Here is a 21,190-nt window from a genome sequence, read left to right on the forward strand (position 1 = left end):
GTTTGCAGTACACCCCAGTTACTGTTGAGCCGCCATGAGACAGTAGGTGACGCTGAACCCACGTGGCAGACAGAAGATTAGCAACACTGTAGTCTGAGGAGATCCACGTCACCAGGTCAGATGGATGCTGCAGATGTCACTGTGACTTGTAAGACAGCAGGTGGCAGCTACTGCTATGTTGGCAGGTAGCAGCTGATGGTCACAGCTGTGGCAGACAGCAGATGTCGGCTACCACTGTGGTGGCAGACATCAGATTTTGGCTACCCCGAGGCAGACAGCAGGTGGCGGCTACGCCCGTGGCAGACAGCAGCAGACCCTCTGCAACTGTCAGAAGCCATCCATACTCGCCAGCGTTGTGTGAGCAGCTCCACAACTTTCGCTGCTCCGTGAATGTGAGCGAGCTCCACCTCCGCGGTACTTGTCCGACAGCAGGTTGTAAGACCGCCTCACTGCGCTGTGGACCTGCGAAAGACAACACACTTCCGTTACTATCCTTGCAATTGTCTCACATGCAATATAATGTGAAAATCTGAATCCTCCAATAGCCAGTTCTCTCCCTTACCACATATCTAAATCCTAACTCAGCCAGACTGAAGAAAGCTATTGCACCTACAAAAGTAGTACCTCCTGTTTTATGTCATATGTACTAATAACTATAACCAGTACCATTTACTGCTACATTTCTATTTTTAAACGCATTATTTTTTGCAGTTAGAAAGTCATTTTATACCACATTTGTTGAAATTGCTCTGTGTATTCCCATTTCCACAACTATCCTATGACTGCGGTGGGCACCTCGCTGTCGCATTTTTGTGTCATGTTTACCACATATTGTAGAGCTTACTACACATATGGAAGAGTTATGCTGCAATGTACATCAACATGTGTGCCTCCATCGCAGACTTGCCCATATCTATACTCATTCGCAAACGGTCTCCCCCACACTCACAGACAGTCTCTTATCCATGCACATTGCATGACCCTCTTTCCACCAAGTTTCACCACCCTCCCCCCCCCCTCCACACAGACACATGAACATACCTTTTTATAATTTATAAAAGGAAATTGCCTCCGTTTGACTGTAAGTTTATTATTATTCATTTATTTAATACTATCACGGTTTCGGTTTTACAGCCATTATCTAGTGCAAAAAGAAACTGAAACGAATAAAACATGTGGAAGGTATAGTGCAAGGCATATTGTGGTAACATAATAATAACATAAATTTTAAGATACATTACTTACACAGTCATCAAATATCTGACATTTCTAAATGGCATGTCGTCCTTGGAATACTACAACACATATGTGGTCATACATATCACTTATTCATTATAAGGAATTAGTGCGAAATGAAAATTTGGGTACCTGACCTTACAAACTACTGGAAAAGAATGCAACATCATCAAGGATTGCATTCAGGGTATGATATTTGCATTCTGAGGGACAATACTGTCACTGACGGATTTGTCACAGTCCTCGGTGATTAGCTGGGGCTCAGGGGGCCTCCCTGTGTGCCCTCTGTTTTGACTTTGAATGCAGTAACGGTGCTGAGTTTAGAGGTGAACAGTTTTCACAACATTCATTGTAGGGTACATCCATGCCCTACCGACGAATATGTACTCCTGTTGAACAGTTTCAGCCATTTGAATGGGGTCACACTGTGGGTATGCGGGAAGTTGGGTGGATGTATCGACGGATTTTGGGCACATTGTCTAAGTGGTGTGTCAACAGTGGTCTGTGGAACATTCTCACACCTGCAGACCCAGTTATGAAGTTCTACGTAGTACAGACACACGTCAAAATCGATGAATTGTGTCGTCAGGAGCAATTGAGAGCCATCTTCTTGCAGCAGGATTAAGATCACGTGCGCCTCTGGCCAGGCTACGACTGACACCTTACGCCACCAAGCATGGTTACTCTCTTGTTGTGCAAGAATTGACTATCTAATGGAAGTCTGTTCTCTTTAGTGATGAGAGTGTGTTCTCCCTGTATTCAAGTGATGGATGTACGTGTGTATGATGGAGACTTGATAAGCTGCCTGCTTCAGAGTGCATTTGTCTGCAGCACACTGGTACCATCCCAAGCCTCATGGTGTGGGGGTCCGTCAGGTACAGCTTGCAATCACATATGGTGTTTTTGGAGGGTAAACTAACCGTTGCCTGTTATATTACAAAGCCTGTTATTACTGTACTACTGCCATTTCTTCAACAGGATTGTGATGTACTTTTTCAGCAGGACAATGCACGACCATATACGGCTGCTGCGACGTGACATCCTCTTCGTAGTGTACATCACCTACCCTGGCTAACAAGGTCACAGTTTCTCTTTTTTTTTTTACTTTATTGTTATTTTAATACCTGAACAATCAGGTAGGCTGTCAGCGGCATGCTACGCCGCTCTTCAGCCATAGTGTTGACAATAACAGTATACAGAATGGAGAATTAGAATGAACATAGTGACGAGCAAAAAACAGTGGTCACAGATACACAAAAAAACACGGAGCCGTCCACACTCGACGATAACGACACTGAAAACACGTTGACACGGCGCACATAACACTGATGAATCCGACGGCACAAGTGAACGTAGAAGCGTGACGGTGGACACTAAAAATACAAAACGACGTCACACACACGAGACACTGATGGCGATGATCTCCGACGCGCGAAAGTCCACGTAGCGTGTGCGAGACCGGGGGTTTCTCTTACCTGTTGTACACTTTCATTGCACGATGAAGCAGTACCATACTCGTCCTGAAGGGCCAGCAAGAGCCACTGCCGGACTGCAACAAAAGGCGCAAGATGCTTTGGAAATACGGAATGCCATTTGGTACCTTTATATTACATTTTTTTGGCACCCTTTACTGTGACATGTGTGTTTCATATGGAGTGAATTTGTTATAGTACACACCTACAATGATGAACTTTCTGTCACCTCACTTGTCAATTAAATGACCTTGTCCTTGAGACTACTGCATTTTTTACGGAACATTATGTGTTGTAAAATCACGACGACATGTCGTTCAGATATATCAGGTATTTGATAACTTTGTTAATAACTCCCTAAAAATTTATGTTGCTCCTAAGTTACCAAATTATGTGTTGAATAATTTGATCCACAGGTTTTATTGGTTTCATTTCATCTTTGAACCTAATAATGACTATGAAGCCAGTGTGAAATAAGAAACTTGCAGTCACGCGGTGGCTATTTCACTCAAAAAGTACTTTATGACTGTGGTCCCTAATGAAGGGAGCATCATTAACTTGTTATAAAGGTGGAACTGTCATCCACTTCATACATTCCTATGATATTTCATGATTTTTCAGTGTAATCAGTACAAAGACTATAGCAATAAAGTGGTACAAGACAAAAACATTTATTAAGTTACGAAGTAAGTAAAGATACGGAAATAAAAGAAGGGAAGTTGTCTGACTTCCCAGCAGGTCAAAGTAGGCTTTGGTCCACCCTTCCCCTGACCAATGGTGTCAGCTGCGGAGGTGGCATCAGGCGACACTTTTTCGACGGAGTACATGCATGGGGCAGTGCCAGGTAATAATGTACCTCTCTGTTGAGGAAGCAGAAGCTGATAGCGACGAAGGCCCCCTGCAGTCCGTCCAGCAGCAGCCCGAAGTAGGCGTAGAGCAGCTCCCAGGTGCAGGACGGGTTGGGCATCCGGTACAGGGACACCAGCAGGTTCAGGCCGAACAGCGGCAGCAGAGCCAGCGTCCCCCGCACCGCCTTCCTGTAAAACACAACAGCCGAGCCACCTGCTCACCGCTGAACAGGCCAGAGGATCTTTTACTCCCGTCATCACGTATGAGCCGCTTTAGTCCTATCATCACGTCTTTAGGTGGTCTAGTTGAGCTAGAGCAATTTTGTGCTAGGGAAATTGAGTGTTCATGAAGCTTAAACACTGGCAGTTGAGCCATGGTAAAAATTGCTGTTTTGAAGAGCGCGCTGCAGCGCGTAGTGTCAAGCAGTCTCCCTCCGTTTCTGGCGGTGGCGCCGCTGTGGCAATTGCAGCTTTGGTGTCTCCCTCTGGTGGGAAAGGGGAAAGGTTGCCTGTTCACGTGCATTTAAGGGGCACTATGAGCTCGCCAGGTTCTCCTTTTCCTTGAACACATCCGCATACTATATATTGTCCGCCGCCTCGATCCCCCTCACCCCCTGGTGATTCCCTTCCTCTCCACACCCAACTCGTTGCCGCGACTTTACTGTTGTGTCCCACACTATCTCCACACCCTCCATCTCCTTTCCCAACGCAACTTCCACCATCTGCCCCTCCCAGACGATGAGCTTCGCCCTGACATCTGCCCCTCCTGCCAACTCTAACCCCATCTTCCTGACTCCTCCTCAGGGCTCCCTCTCCTCCCCCTCCCTTCTCCTGAGCGGATTCCCGCTCCTATTCCGCCTCCCTCTCTTGTGCTCCCTTTCAGTGTCTCTGCACTCCCTCCAGCCTTGTCTTCCCTCTTCATCTCCTGCCCCACCAGTCTCCTGCCTCTTAGTGTACCCACTGACGCCCCTACTCTCTTCATCCTGCAGCCTCCCCTGCTGCCCCTTGCCCTCCCATGCTTTTCCACCCTCTCTGACCTTTCCCTCGGCAGGTCCCACCTGGCAGTTTTACTCTTCATCGTGTGTGCTCCAAGTGGATTTTAAGTGTGCTGTTCTGGAGTGTTTTTAATACTGTGGCCGACTTTTAACCTGTACATGTGCATTCAGTGTCTTCTTTGTGTTTTACGAATCGCCAACTGTGTTCTTTTAACTTTCTGGTGACTTTTTTAATTGTCCCCCATGAATGTCTCCATTTCAGTGTATTTTTACCTCCATTTTCTCCCCTTACTCTGTTTTATGTTCCCCTTTTTTATCGCCTTATATTTGTAACATTTTATTGTTGTTTTAGTTGTCATGTCACTCGGCTGAAGAGCGACGGATTGTGCCGCTGACAGCCCTCCCATGCCCATATGGGGCAGGGGAATGAAATTACAATAAAGAAAAAACAATTCGCCAGGTTCAGTTGGTCAGCCGAGTCAGTGTGGGACGGTCAGCGTCTGTCTGTCGTCAGGAGTGCTAGTATGTGTTAGGCCTCCAGTCTGCTCGAGTTTGCTCAGGCAATGGTCATTGGCGTTGGATCGATCGGTTGGTCGGTCGCGCACTGAGACACAAGATGACTTGTCCGTCTTGAGCGTCGGCGCATGTGAGGTCGCCACGTCAGTCCAGTGGGCCGCGCCGTATAGCGAGGGGCAGTGGCTTCGCGGCCGACACGAGAGCAACAGGAGTCAACCCACGACATCGGTCTGGCCGGCGCGAGCTGCGACGCCGCGAGACGGGAGATCGGCGCGCCTTCCTGCGTCCGTTGAAGCGGCTGACAGCAGACGGTTCGGGAGAGCGTTTTGGGGGTGCTGCGCCAGGTCTTCGTCAGACATCACAGTTTATTAGAAGTTTAGTGATTCGTGATATGTTGTTTCATTTACTTGTTAAATTCTACTTGTTTTCTTGGTCAGTCTCTCGTCCCCAGCTTGCTCGTATGTCTGAATTTGTTAGGCACTCTGTCTGTCTGTCGGTCTGCCATACGTTAATAGCTGCCTCTGTCGTGTTTGTCGGATTTGGTGTTAACGAATTTATTGCTTGAAGTGTAACGGCCGAGTTCCTGAAATACGTTTTTATCTTGCCAGTCATCTTGAGAGGCGGTATATGTGAAATGTAGAGCATGTTTGTATATTTTATGTAAGAGTGCATTTCCTGGGTTTTTTTATTTAAATGGTAATTGTAGTATATAAAGTTGCCACCCTTCCCGCGTAAGAGTTTTTCTTTTTAAAATCAAGTGGCACCTTCGGTGTTTTTTTAATGTTAGTGTTTGTACCATTTCCGTCCCTCCTACGGGTACATAGTTTATGTGCTTGTGTGAGTTGTTAAAATTTTTCTGGTGTTTTGCAGATTTGCACCAGTGTAGTCTTTCAGAGGTTGTTGTGAGCGGTCGTGACTACGGCCGTGTCAAAAGGAAGCGGCAAGGTTCTCAGCCAGAAAGCTCATACTGTCAAAATTTGCCTCTCAGTAAATTGTAACTTGATATTTAGAGGGTCCTTTCTGATTATAATTTTAAATGTATTTAAAAAAAAGGCTTTTAGGAATTAAATTTCCATTTATTGAAAGAAATTTAATTTGTTTTCATCAGTTACCCACTGGCACCTACTACCACGCTCACATAGTGTGATTAAATGTGTTAATGTTCTTGATGAATCGCTAGTAAATAAAAAGCAAATTCTTAAGGAAATGTTTTGAAAGAAAAATTCACGGTTCAACAGTATAACTAAAAATGACCTGTCCTCAGGACAAGAAGGCACCTCCTCATCACTTGCGAAATCACGCCAGACGAAGTTCGTGAACCAACATCAGGCCGTATTGTATGTGGCATGAGGACAGCTCACATTGCAAAAATATGTCCACAGAATTACATTTGCTGATCACGCAATACGTGTGGAAATTCCTGCCGGATGCCTTATCCTAAATGACACCACAAAACGCGAGGGAGATAGGAACCAATCGTGGTTCTATCACCGTTGTCGCATCGCGCAACAAGATGAACAAACTCGGCGAGAGGTGCACCTTGATAAAATGTTGGGAAATCTAGAAAACATTCTAATGAATGAAAAGGAAGATGAGGAAGAAACCTTACTTGTGGATGTACACTGAAGCGCAAAAGAAACTGGTATAGGCAGGCGTATTCAATTGCAGAGATAGCTAAAGAGGCAGATTACGGTGATGCGGTCTGCAAGTGTCTGGCGCAGTTGTTAGATCGGTTATTGCTGCTACAATGGCAAGTTATCAAGATTTAAATGAGCTTGAACGTGGTGTTATAGTCGGTACACTGGTGTTGGAACATTGCATCTCCGAGGTAGCGATGGAGTGGGGATTTTCATGTACTACCATTTTACCAGCGCACCGTGAATATCAGGAATCCGGTAAAACATCAAATTTTCGACATCGCTGCGGCCGGAAAAAGATCCTGCAAGAACGGGACCAACGACGCCTAAAGAGAATCTTTCAACGTGACAGAAGTGCGAGCGGATGAATCCATGGACTCTGTATGTCAGTAGGGGATTGTTAAGGCAGGTAGAGGCTCTGTAATGATGTGGATCGTGTGCAGGTGGGGTGATATGGGACCCCTGATACGTCTAGATACGACTCTGACAGGTGACACGTACACAGGCATTATTTCTGATCACCTGCATCCATTCATGTCTATTGTGCATTTGGACGGACTTGGGCAATTCCAGCAAGACAATGCGACACCCCACACGTCCAGAATCACTATAGAGTGGCTCCAGAAACAGAGTTTAAACACTTCTGCTGGCCACCAAACTTCCCAGACATGAACATTATTGAGCATATCTGGGATGTCATGCAACGTGCCGTTCAGAAGAGATTTCCACTCCCTCGTACTCTTACAGATTTATGGACGGCCCTGGATGATTCATGGTATCACTTCCCTCCAGCACTACTTTTGGCATTAGTCAAGTCCATGCCACGTCGTGTTGCAGCACTTCTTCGTGCTCGCGGGAACTCGACACGACAGGTGTACCAGTTACTTTGGCTCTTCAGTGTACTTCTACCGTAAACTGGAGCTTTCCGAAATTTCGAATATGCATTCCGAGTGCACGAGCACACAGAATTGTTCATGCCACGTTACCAGGTTCCACTGGCCTACGATCACGAAGTTTTCTTAGGCATCAAGAGGTTGCCAGACGATGACATCATCAAACCAGCCACTTCCACGTACAACAATCCCCTCACGGTAGTAGAAGAGTCCAACTGTTCAATCAGTTTGGTGCTGGATTCACGCCAAATTAACATTATCATAGAAACAGAAACACATCGTCCCGAGAAGCTGAAGGAACTTCCATGGCGTAACAGTATTCTCGTCCCTCGATTTGCGGTCCAATTGCTGGCAAATTACACTCCACTCGGTCTGCAGGAAATACACTGCATTCTTCGCCCTCGGTAGATGCTACCAATTCAAACGACCAGCCTTCGGGTTAAATGTGTCCTCAGCTGCCTTTAGTCGGGGACTCGATGGTATCTTAAATTATTATGTAAAACAAAGAATCACCTCTTTCGTAGACTATCCCTTAATTTCGGAACCGACGTAGAAAGGACACAATCTAATCTTAAGGGAAATACTACATACCTTCAAGGAATGCGGCGTAATTGCCAACATAGCGAAGTCATGTATTGGGATCTCACGAGTAAAGTTCATTGGCCATATCATCAATGCGGAATAAATCTCAGCAGATTCGGATGAGATAATGGCGATAGCAAAATTTGCGACGCCAACAACTAACAAACGGTTCCATAGCTTTCTTAGTGTTGCAAATTTCTACAAGAGATTCATTCACTTTAAGAAACTAGTAACCTCGCGATTATGCTAGGTCACCGGGAAGAAGGCGTCGTGGAACTAAGACACTGTAGCGGAAGACGAATTCCAGACCCCCAAAACCGAGTTGGTTAATGCACCGATTTTGTCGCACCAGAACCTGGCAGAGGAATATTGCATTTCAACGAACAGCTCATACTCTGTTCTGGACACAGTCATCTTCCAGAGATATCAGCAACAGGGGAACATGGAGCGTAAGACCATCGCTTTTGGAAGCTGTCCGCAGTGAATGCGAGAGAAACTACTCGGCAACAGAGTTGTAAGCTTTGACGGTCGTGTTTGGCTTCGAAATATTTCGATTCTTCCTTCATAGAAGAAATACAAGAGTCTTCACTAATGACAAAGCCTTGGAGAGTTCCTGCTCACGGCGATGTTCCGCACAGACTCATGAGATGGGAGCTCATGATACAGGAGTAGTATTTCACAATTACGCACGTACTAGGAGAGGAGAACATCATCGTGGACGCGCTATCACGTTCACCTGTGGGATTGGAAAGAATCAGCGCAAACACACTAGAAAAAGAACACTACAGCCTGTATTATATTAAAAAAGTGGCGACTGAGAATCACGTCACCACGAGCTTAAAGGGCATCATCAGGGAACAAGGACCCAACTCTGTATGCTGTTAAGAAAAGGTTGAAGGACAGTACGGGAACTAAGCTCAGGCAGTTCTACCTACTGCGGACGTGAATCTTGTTATTTCGCAGTGAAGGAGAAGGAGTGCCCTAGCGTGTTTGTATCCCAGATGAGCTCGTGAACAAGGTCATCTGGAACACCCATCTTAGCTACGCACACTTTGGAGTCAGGAAATGCTACCTGCAATTACGCACACTGTGCCACTTTAAAGATATGGATAGATGGACTAGGAAGGCCTTGGCAGAGTGTAGAGCCTATCCGAAACGAAAGCATGATACTATGACAATGCTGGCACTTCTGCATCGCGTAATTCCGTCTAAACTAAAACACTTCGCTGTAACCGATTTAATAGTATTGTGCACACAAGTAGAAGATATACACTGAAGTGCCAAAGAAACTGTTATAGGCATGCCTATTCAAATACAGAGATATGTAAACAGGCAGAATACGGCGCTGCGGTCGGCAACGCCTGTATAAGACAACAAGGATCGGTTACTGCTGCTACAATGGGAGGTTATCAAGATTTAAGTGAGTTTGAACGTGGTGTTATGGTCGGCGCACGAGCGACGGGACATAGCATCTCCGAGGTAGGGAGAAGTGGGGATTTTCCCGTACGACCATTTCACGAGTGTACCTTGAATATCAGGAATCCGGTAAAACATCAAATCTCCGACATCTCTGCGAGAGGAAAAAGATCCTGCAAGAACGGCACCAAAGACGACTGAAGAGAATCGTTCAACGTGAAAGAAGTGCAATCCTTCCGCAAATTGCTGCAGATTTCAATGCTGGGCCATCAACAAGCGTCAACGTCCGAACCATTGAACGTAATACCATCGATATAGGCTTTCTGAGCCGAAACCCTGCATGTCAGCAGGAGACTGTGCAGGCTGGTAGGGGTTCTGTAATAGTGTGGCGCGTGTGCAGTTGGATTGGTAAAGTACCCCTGATACGTATTGATACGACTCCGACAGGTGACACGTACGTAAGCATCCTGTCTGATCACCTGCATCCATTCATGTCCACTGTGCATTCGGATGGACTTGGGCAATTGCAGTAGGACAATGGGACGCCCCAAACGTCTAGGATCGCTACAGAGTGGCTCCAGTAACACGCTTCTGAGTTTAAACATTTCCTCTGGCCACCAGACTCTCTGGACTTGAACATTATTTAGCACTTTTGGGATGGCTTGCAACATGCTCTTCAGAAAAGATCTGACACCCGCCCTCCCCCCTCCCCCCCCCCTCCTCGTACTGTTACGGATTTATGGATAGCCCTGAAGCATTCATGGTGTCAATCCCCTCCAGCACTACTTCAGACATTAGTCGAGTCCGTGCCACGCCGTGCTGTGGCACTTCTGCTGGGGTCCAACACGATATTAGATAGGTGCGCCAGTTTTTTGGCTGTTCAATGTAATTACATCCTGAAGGTAGTGGGAGCTGAAATCAAAGTAAGTCATCTTACCCCTTCTGAAAGAGGCAACCACACAGTGTGCGGAGCCTTCTCCAAAGATTTCCTCAACCAGGTAGATCATGTCGACAGGATTATGGACCCCAGTTCCGGTCAGAAAGATGAAAAACTGCTTTAGGAAAACACAGGATTAAACCCAGATACGCATCCTTAGGGCATCCCCAATCGTCCCCATTACAAAGGATAACGAAAAGCCCGGGAGCTGTTTGCCATATATACTGTGCGAAACTATACGCCACGCGGGATGTATTCCTACACGGCTTCCAGGATGTGGTGAACGAGTTGCCACAGGGAGTCATTAAGATAGGACAAGTGACAGTTCTCAGGAAGAGCCAACCCATAGATCTAACTCGTAGAGTCGTGGACTTCCCCCTGAGATCCTGAATGCAACACAAGCAAATTGTTGACCTGGCACTCAGGAGGCTACGTGAGGCGGGTTTGAAGAGGAAAGAGATCTGCGATAGAAAATCACGCATAAGAGAATTATGCACTGGTCAGAAGATGTTGATCAAACGTTCCCGTCTGTCTAGCAAGCAGAAACAGCTGTGCCACAAATTTTACCCTGTCTACAGTAGACTTCTCCGATTCCGCAGGAGCGCTCACATGTACACGCTCGATTTCGAAACCTTCAAATGAAGGAAATCTCTTGGTATTACCATGTCTGTCACTTGAAACCATTTATAAATCAGGTGTTTAGTTAGGTTAGAATTAATTTGTACATAGAACATCAATGGATTAGCAAATTCTAGATGATAATGCGTGGCACAGTCTACATTATCCTTTTGTTGAAAGACTGTAATTGATGTGTTTGTAACTGTCATTTATTAGGTTATGGTACGATTCCTTGAGTAACGTGTTCAAATGAGTAGCATGGTTGTTACATCATTGTGTCATCGCGTTTATTTCTTGACTGAATAGCTTCTCGTTTTAACTGACACCTTTTTGGTGATATGATAACCTCTGCAAATTGACTGAACTAAGCTCAGGATCCAGCCTGCATTTCCCTTTGTGACATTTGGTCATTACGCCTTCGTATCGCACTGTTGTTGTGCATTATCACGCTGCAAGCTGCATAAGAATGCTAGTCACGTAACGATCGCATCATGAACATCAAATTCAGCAGAATAGTCTCGTAGTAGTGTCTTCCATAATATCACTATGGCTTGTGGGAGTATTTCTGTCCCTTCTCTGCGGTACCTTCTGCACAACCCAAGAGGAGAGCGTACGTTGCTTTTTGCTGTTTAGTGATTACGAGATTGCGGTCATGCCACTGCGCATATTTGTCTCGATTTTCGGGTGTTTGTTATCAGTTGCCCACTCATTAGGTGGGTGGAGACACTATTCCTGTTGGGATTCCGGGCCATCGCCAGTCTACTCTAGGTCTTTTTATTTTGCGGGTGCCTTGAGAAAGCCGTAAGTGAAATATACTATAGGGCGTGAGCACGTACAGTGAGAGTCACTATGGTGTGTCGTACCTCAGTTTCAGCGAAAAGAGGGCAACAATAAAAAGGGGACCACTGGTGAGGATAAGGACATACAAGAATTAATTTACGTTTCTGTACTTTATTCCAGTGACAATCCAACAAGAGGGAATTTTATTTTCGTAACATGTAAGGCAACAAGTAAGCGGGAACCGATGGCATCTGTAAGCGTCAGATGTGCGAATGTAGGAGCAGGTGTGAGACAGAGTATCGATGCAGTCAAACGGAAGCCTGGTTTCAGAACGCTTCGGCATTGGGTGACAATGCCGCCAAGAGTATCAAGAACAGGAGGAGTATACGTGGTGTAGCCATAATCTAAGAGCAGAGAGTGCTTGGAAGTAAAATTGAGAGGAAATAAGTTAATACCAAGTGTTGTGTGGAAAGAGCACGTCGAGTGAAGAATGGATGCAATGTCGGCCTACCATAGGGGTATGCATGATGGGAAATGGTACTAACACGCAGACCAGAGACACTTCACACCATATATTTAAGACCACTGTAAATTTTAAGCTTGTCATGTTTATTCTACACTACTGGCCATTAAAATTGCTACACCACGAAGATGACGTGCTACAGACGCGAAATTTAACCGACAGGAAGAAGATGCTGTGATATGCAAATGATTAGCTTTTCAGAGCATTCACACAAGGTTGGCGCCGGTGGCGACACCTACAACGTGCTGACCTGAGGAAAGTTTCCAACCGATTTCTCATACACAAACAACAGTTGACCGGCGTTGCCTGGTGAAACGTTGTTGTGATGCCTCGTGTAAGGAGGAGAAATACGTACCATCACGTTTCCGACTTTGATAAAACTCGGATTGTAGCCTATCGCGATTGCGGCTTATCATATCGCGACATTGCTGCTCGCGTTGGTCGAGATCCAGTGACTGGTAGCAGGTTCATGACGGTAATACGGAACGCCGTGCTGCATCCCAACGGCCTCGTATCACTAGCAGTCGAGATGACAGGCATCTTATCCTCATGGCTGTAAAGGATCGTGCAGCCACATCTCGATCCCTGAGTCAACAGAAGGGGACGTTTGCAAGACAACAACCATCTGCACGAACAGTTCGACGACATTTCCAGTAGCATGGACTATCAGCTCGGAGACCATGGCTGCGGTTACCCTTCACGTTGCATCACAGACAGGAGCGACGTTTGCAGCAGCATGGACTATCAGCTCGGAGACCATGGCTACGGTTACCCTTCACATTGTATCACAGACAGGAGCACCTGCGATGGTGTACTCAACGACGAACCTGGGTGCACGAATGGCGAAACGTCATTTTCTCGGATGAATCCCGGTTCTGTTTACAGCATCATGGTGGTCGCATCCGTGTTTGGCGACATCGCGGTGAACGCACATTGGAAATGTGTATTCGTCATCGCCATACTGGCGTATCACCCGGCGTGATGGTATGGGGTGCCATTTGTTACACGTCTCGGTCACCTCTTGTTCACACTGACGGGACTTTGAACAGTGGACGTTACATTTAAGATGTGTTACGACCCGTGGCTCTACCCTTCATTGCGAAACCCTACATTTCAGGAGGATAATGAACGATCGCATGTTGCAGGCCCTGTACGGGCCTTTCTGGATACAGAAAATGTTCGACTGCTGCCCTGGCCAGCACATTCTCCAGATCTCTCACCAATTGAAAACGTCTGGTCAATGGTGGCCGAGCAACTGGCTCGTCACAACTGTGGTATCGTGTTGAAGCTGCATAGGCAGCTGTACCTGTACACGCCATCCAAGCTCTGTTTTACTCAATGCCCAGGCGTATCAAGGCCGTTGTTACGGCCAGAGGTGGTTGTTCTGGCTACTGATCTATGCACCCAAACTGCGTGAAAATGTAATCACGTGTCAGTTCTAGTATATTATATTTGTCCAATGAATACCCGTTTATCTTCTGCATTTCTTCTTGTTGTAGCAATTTTAATGACCAGTAGTGTATATGAAAAACATATTTCTCCTTTTCATGTTTATCAAGATCACTCAAGTATTTATAGAAAGACATTTTTTGGTTGTCATTTTATTCATAAGAAGCTGTGTACAAAGATCGATGTAAAACATTAGCAGTGAAACAATACGAGGACTGTGCAGATTTTAGGACCTATCAAAGCCACTACGAATGCGTCCTGTAGGGCGTCACAAGGCAGCACCCTGAGGACGGCGACAACGACCACGTGGCAGCTTGAAGGAGAACGTCAGCGGTGGGCGCCCCAGAGACGTGCCGGATGGAGGGCCAGTTACCAGCGCCGAACGAATGCCAGAACAGCTCGGGGTCTACCATGCCACCTCTGCAGCCCAGCGAAAGTGAAAGCCACTTCCTCCACAGCCTGGCAGCCGGCCTGACGCCGAGTAAATGACAGCTGACAGCAACCACCCGCCGAGGCTTTGTGAATGGGACCGCCAGACCAGCGGCTCGTCCCTGACGGCGAATGACCCGCAGACGAGTCAGCACCACACATGTTCAAATGTGTGTGAAATCTTATGGGACTTAACAGCTAAGGTCATCAGTCCCTAATCTTACACACCACTTAACCTAAATTATCCTAAGGAAAAACACACACACCCATGCCCGAGGGAGGACTCGAACCTCCGCCGGGACCAGCCGCACAGTCCATGACTACAGCGCCCTAGACCGCACGGTCAGCACCACAACGAAGCGCAGGGGGATCCCCCAAGCAGACACACTCCTTCTACAGACGGCGTGCAAAACCAGGTGGCCACGAGCCGGATGAGCTGCCCTGCATTCGTGCACTACGACGCAGACAGGCACCGCCGATGGTGGAGACATCAGAAGCTACACACTGGCACGGTGGCAAAGAGAATAAATCCTCACTCTCGCCACCTAATCCAAGGGAAGTTTGCACTCTTTCAGCTACCCAATCGAGAGACAAGACCGGTGCACAGGCGTCACTACCTGAGTTGAAGTTGTTCGGCACCGTGCGAGCACATTGGTTCCTCATTCCCTTCCACCAGACAGCGCGCCAGATGGCCAATTGCTGCCATGTCGAGATGATGCCAACAGCTGCCTTACTGATGCTGCCCTGGACCAGATAGGGGCCCACAGCCATCCGCTGCTGCTCCTACATCAAGCGCTGAGTAAAGGGTCGCCATCACTCTGGCACAGCCTCGCTGTACCTTGATGCTCAAATGGTTCAAATGGCTCTAGCAGTATGGGACCTAACCTCTGAAATCATCAGTCCACTAGCCTTAGAACTACTTAAACCTAACTATCACACATATCCAGGTTCGAACCTGCGACTGTAGCAGCCGCGTGGTACCGGACTGAAGCAACTACAACCGCTTGTCCACAGCGACCACCTACCTTGATGCTTCAGCCTGTGCAGAGACCATTTGTGTGCGTGTTTAGCGCCACGTTCTATAAAAATGGTTCAAATTGCCCTGAGCACTATGGGACTTAACTTCTGAGGTCATCAGTCCCCTAGAACTTAGAACTATTTCAACCGAACTAACCTAAGGACATCACACACATCCATGGCCGAGGCAGGATTCGAACCTGCGACCGTAGCGGTCCCGCGGACCCAGACTGTTGCGCCTAGAACCGCTCGGCCACCCCGGCCGGCCATGTTCTATATGTGTCACTTTGTAAATGTAAATTGTCTTCTCAGAGACCCTTGTGGATGGAGAGATAGGATGTTTTGTGACTCTGATTCTCATGTAATTCTGTATATTTTCTTGTGAAACTGATTTAATTTTTGGAACAACTGCTCTGGTGAAGATAATTTGTCAGGAGTTCATGTAAATTTTGTTTGAAAACTGTGAATTTCAGATGTCTTGTAGCTACAATAAACAACATTAACTGTCCTAGGAAATAATCACAACAGATGACACATGTTGCTTGCTTGTTTTGATTTTGAAAATGAGTGTGTTTCTGAAGATACAATTGTTGTCCGTTTATGTATTATGTATGATTCAAACCTATTGTACGACTGGACAGGGATAAATCACTGGGCCACAGAACTGTGCAAATTCCACGGCATTTTAATATGATTAAGGACATAAGCCGCTTGACCTCAGAAACTATATGAGTGAGTAAAAATACTGCCACAAAGCCTTTTTAAATGGTTATCAATAATTTATCTGAAGGCTGTGTTGTAGCAGCTACCCTTAGTTCCACATGAATCACACTACACTTTAACCATGTTCATCTGTAAGTCTTGCCGGCATGCAGCTTTGTATGAGTGTGTGACCACTGAAAAGTATGAGGTCAAGTTAGGATGTTTTCTTTATATCCGGTCTTGAGTGTCAAAGTCGCACCCAACACTCATGTCTTCATAGTGATATCTCAGTGCTATTTGATGATTTCCTTCCATGTTACACTATGAAATTTTGAAGTGGGACACTTCACATGTGAAAATCAAAGGTGGTGGGGGGCAGTGACACAGAACGAGTCACTGTCTCACGATTTTCGATATTCAAGGCTACTTTATAATGTCAGTTTTACACCCAAGACATCGTTTTTGTGAGACGACAGGTAGTTATCAGCATAAGCAGGCACTGACGGGAGCAATTATGTTGTTAATGCATGTTGGATGTTTATGGTAGCTCTCCTTTGAATAGTATTTTTCTGGAGTCGACAATAAACAGGCAGTTTGGTAATTCAACAATAAATCTTGCAGTGGACATTTGGGCCTCGGAAGCCACATTAGGGACACAAAAATCTCAAAGCACTTAACAGGAAAAGAATGCTGGTCTCAAAAACTTCTCGCGCAGGTGTGCAGACAATGCGTTTGGCCGAATAGTCGGAAAATCTGGCTAACTGGACCTACCTGTTAGGCGGTTGTAGCCATGAAAGAGGCAGAAATCTAGGCCACCCGGCCAATGTATTTCGACACTGTCGTAAATGTTCTTTGTGACAGGGATAGCAACCATAAAAATTCACGAGTTTCTATGTTCACCGTGGACCGGACACTATCGAGTACGCCATCAGGTGGTGTCATCTCTCTGCTTGCAGAGCATTTTTGGGAAGCCTCAGGCCTTGAAACAACTTTAGATGGAACGCAACGTTTATGGCAGCACTGAAATGGTCTGTGCTGGGACGTACAAGCAATTCTCTTAGTTTAACCAAGGTCACTAGTTGGACACACTATAACGTACGGATCATCCAGACAATGATCTACACGATAAATGGGGTATTCACATTGGAACTAAATGAAAACTCAAAACACGCTGCCTGAGGCCTGAGGTGACCGTGGAAAAAAAAAAAAAAAAAAAAAAAAAAAGAGAAGCCGAGATGGGAGCACAACGTCTTCTCCTCTCTGCATAGGAATCAGTGAATCAGGGATTGGCTGCTTCTTCAGAAAAGAGATGGATATTGTTAACTTGGGTTAGTATTGGCCGATGAGTAGAGCAGACGAGTTAGAAGAGTGACATGGAACTCGTGGAGTCTTGCGATTGGCAGGAAACCCTTGTGGGGGCAGTTGGAGGACCACTTTGGCGGACTTTACCAAGGTTTGATGGAAAGACAGGAGAGGATTCAGATTCCGGCCTGGAGAGGATTCTGGTCTAGAGTTTTGTTATGAGTGGGCTGCACTTTGGACACTTGTCCTGAGCGTAACTTCACACAAGGACTAGTGTTGACTGTGGAGCCTTTGTTGAGGACTTAGCTGTACCAACGGTTTAGACCTCAGTCGTCTCGGGCAACTCGCTGTGATGAGGGCGATCTTATTCATGACAGGCTTACAGCTTGCATGTTTGATCTTCTTGTGCACAAGGCCGTATAAGTGAGTCAAATTGGTTCATGGTATGACTGGCGAACGAGAGTGTCACACGTTGGAACCTGCCGAGATTTTAGGGCTACATTGGAGAGTAGTAGCCATCCGTTCAACAGATCGCCATCTGCGGCACTGCATATTTTGTGTCTGTGGTAATGAATTACAGGTGCCGCCCATCACTGTTCTGCAGATACATGAACCATGACCGTCATCTGAGACAGCGCTACACATCTAGAAAGGGGTGTAGTGTTGCTTCTCCAGCTTGTTAGAGCAAACAGAATCACAGCCTCGTCAATTGTTGTCAGCTGCACATAGTGTAACTTTTGGGTAGAATAAATCCATCAAAATCAGTGTTAGATAATTTCACGCTGTGTTATCCATGTGTTGAGTTAAGGGACTGATAATCTTGCTGTTTAGTCCATTTGTTCAACAAACCAACCAGCCAACCATGTTATGAGTCAGAGTACTTAGTTCAATCAGGCAAACCTTAGTCTTTGCCGACCAGTTGCCACCCAGTATCGTATTACTACACTCCTGGAAATTGAAATAAGAACACCGTGAATTCATTGTCCCAGCAAGGGGAAACTTTATTGACACATTCCTGGGGTCAGATACATCACATGATCACACTGACAGAACCACAGGCACATAGACACAGGCAATAGAGCATGCACAATGTCGGCACTAGTACAGTGTATATCCACCTTTCGCAGCAATGCAGGCTGCTATTCTCCCATGGAGACGATCGTAGAGATGCTGGATGTAGTCCTGTGGAACGGCTTGCCATGCCATTTCCACCTGGCGCCTCAGTTGGACCAGCGTTCGTGTTGGACGTGCAGACCGCGTGAGACGACGCTTCATCCAGTCGCAAACATGCTCAATGGGGGACAGATCCGGAGATCTTGCTGGCCAGGGTAGTTGACTTACACCTTCTAGAGCACTTTGGGTGGCACGGGATACATGCGGACGTGCATTGTCCTGTTGGAACAGCCAGTTCCCTTGCCGGTCTAGGAATGGTAGAACGATGGGTTCGATGACGGTTTGGATGTACCGTGCACTATTCAGTGTCCCCTCGACGATCACCAGTGGTGTACGGCCAGTGTAGGAGATCGCTCCCCACACCATGATGCCGGGTGTTGGCCCTGTGTGCCTCGGTCGTATGCAGTCCTGATTGTGGCGCTCACCTGCACGGCGCCAAACACGCATACGACCATCATTGGCACCAAGGCAGAAGCGACTCTCATCGCTGAAGGCGACACGTCTCCATTCGTCCCTCCATTCACGCCTGTCGCGACACCACTGGAGGCGGGCTGCACGATGTTGGGGCGTGAGCGGAAGACGGCCTAACGGTGTGCGGGACCGTAGCCCAGCTTCATGGAGACGGTTGCGAATGGTCCTCGCCGATACCCCAGGAGCAACAGTGTCCCTAATTGGCTGGGAAGTGGCGGTGCGGTCCCCTACGGCACTGCGTAGGATCCTACGGTCTTGGCGTGCATCCATGCGTCGCTGCGGTCCGGTCCCAGGTCGACGGGCACGTGCACCTTCCGCCGACCACTGGCGACAACATCGATGTACTGTGGAGACCTCACGCCCCACGTGTTGAGCAATTCGGCGGTACGTCCACCCGGCCTCCCGCATGCCCACTATACGCCCTCGCTCAAAGTCCGTCAACTGCACATACGGTTCACGTCCACGCTGTCGCGGCATGCTACCAGTGATAAAGACTGCGATGGAGCTCCGTATGCCACGGCAAACTGGCTGACACTGACGGCGGCGGTGCACAAATGCTGCGTAGCTAGTGCCATTCGACGGCCAACACCGCGGTTCCTGGTGTGTCCGCTGTGCCGTGCGTGTGATCATTGCTTGTACAGCCCTCTCGCAGTGTCCGGAGCAAGTATGGTGGGTCTGACACACCGGTGTCAATGTGTTCTTTTTTCCATTTCCAGGAGTGTATTTGTTGCGCCTATTTCTGTAGCCAATAAAAATGGTTCAAATGGCTCTGAGCACTATGGGACTTAACTTCTGAGGTCATCAGCCCCCTAGAACTTAGAACTACTTAAACCTAACTAACCTAAGGACGTCACACACATCCATGCCCGAGGCAGGATTCGAACCTGCGACCGTAGCGGTCGCGCGGTTCCAGACTGTAGCGCCTAGAACCGCTCGGCCACTACGGCCAGCTGTTGCCAATAGTTCATGTTTTATTTATCATCAAGCTTAAGTGTATCGTTTTTCTATTTTTTAATCAATGAACTTGTCCCATAACTTTTTAAAAGATCAATCTCACGTTGATATATTAATCACCCATCAACAATTGACTAAAATGATGACAAGGGCACCATTTCATTAATACTATTTCGGCACTCAAGCTCATTTAGATTCTGTTAAATGTGATAATCTCTAATGTAGGCTAACAACAACAAACACAGTTAAAGGGAAAAATCAGTTCAGGAGACACATTGGCCAGGTAGTCAAGTGGAAAATTTACTAGTTAAAGTGATTTCTGGTAGGGCGTAACCTCATAGTCACTTGTGACTGTACAAATCATACCGCAAGTCTGGTGTAGTCTTGCAACATTTTCGAGTGCTTTTTGTGAATATGCTTTTCCTTGTTTTTAGTTGACCGGCTGTTAGCTGTGTTCCCCTGTAGTCTTTGATTCCTGCCAGTTTTTGGTGACCAGTCACGTGAGGCCTTTCTTTCTTCCTTGGACACTAAAATAAATCAAAAATAAAAAATAAAAAGTAAAAAACGTTTAAAAAATTAAAAAATTAGACATCAGTTTGTGAGCTGGCTTCCTCATTACTCAGGATCTTTTTATTTTGCTTTGTTACTAATTGTTATTTGTTTTTTTTTTTTTAATTTGCTGCTCGTATCACATAATTAATGTTCATGAAAGTACCAAGCCAATTTCCTAACAAAAAAAAAGAGTGTGTAAGCACTTAGTTCTGTGGAACGGATCTCGTTGCCAGCAGTTTGTTTTTGTCTTCGTTCCCACGTAATTCTAAAAATAGCTTTATAATGGTCGTGGAATTTATTAATATTTAATCACTCATTTACTAATTTCCAAATCTCAAACATGAAGAAAGGAGACAAAGTTTGTTTTCTTAAGGAGACTGGAAGCAGAGAATGCATATAGGAAAACTTTCAATCAAATCAGTATAGCCATTTTGTTTGTATTACTGTATCTACATTTGTGAGAAGTGTAATACGTAACCTATGGAACACTGCACGTATCAGGATGATACCGGTCGTAGAAACGTTGAAAACAATAGTTATTGCGACATACAGTAGATGTAATAAAGCCGCATTTTTTATGTCGATGGTTTTTGTCAATATGTTTATTGCAACACAAACTCGGTTTACATTCATTAACGGTTCTTGGGCTTCACACAGTTTCGCGGCGTACCACGTGCATCGAAGCATA

The 21,190-nt window shown here is 46.4% G+C and overlaps 1 protein-coding gene across 1 annotated transcript in view; it reads right to left on the bottom strand.

The window, feature by feature from the left end:
- Positions 1-327: 327 nt before the first annotated feature.
- Positions 328-21,190, bottom strand: part of LOC124789110 (calcitonin gene-related peptide type 1 receptor-like) — a 151,018-nt gene continuing 130,155 nt past the window's right edge. The window contains exons 7-8 of the mRNA XM_047256397.1: positions 3,565-3,745; positions 328-462 (exon numbers count right to left, since the gene is read on the bottom strand). Coding sequence (XP_047112353.1) covers positions 328-462; positions 3,565-3,745 — 316 coding nt within the window. The remainder of the gene's footprint in view (positions 463-3,564; positions 3,746-21,190) is intronic.

The sequence above is a fragment of the Schistocerca piceifrons genome, chromosome 3 (genome assembly GCF_021461385.2).
Source record: "Schistocerca piceifrons isolate TAMUIC-IGC-003096 chromosome 3, iqSchPice1.1, whole genome shotgun sequence".
Classification (NCBI taxonomy): domain Eukaryota; kingdom Metazoa; phylum Arthropoda; class Insecta; order Orthoptera; family Acrididae; genus Schistocerca; species Schistocerca piceifrons.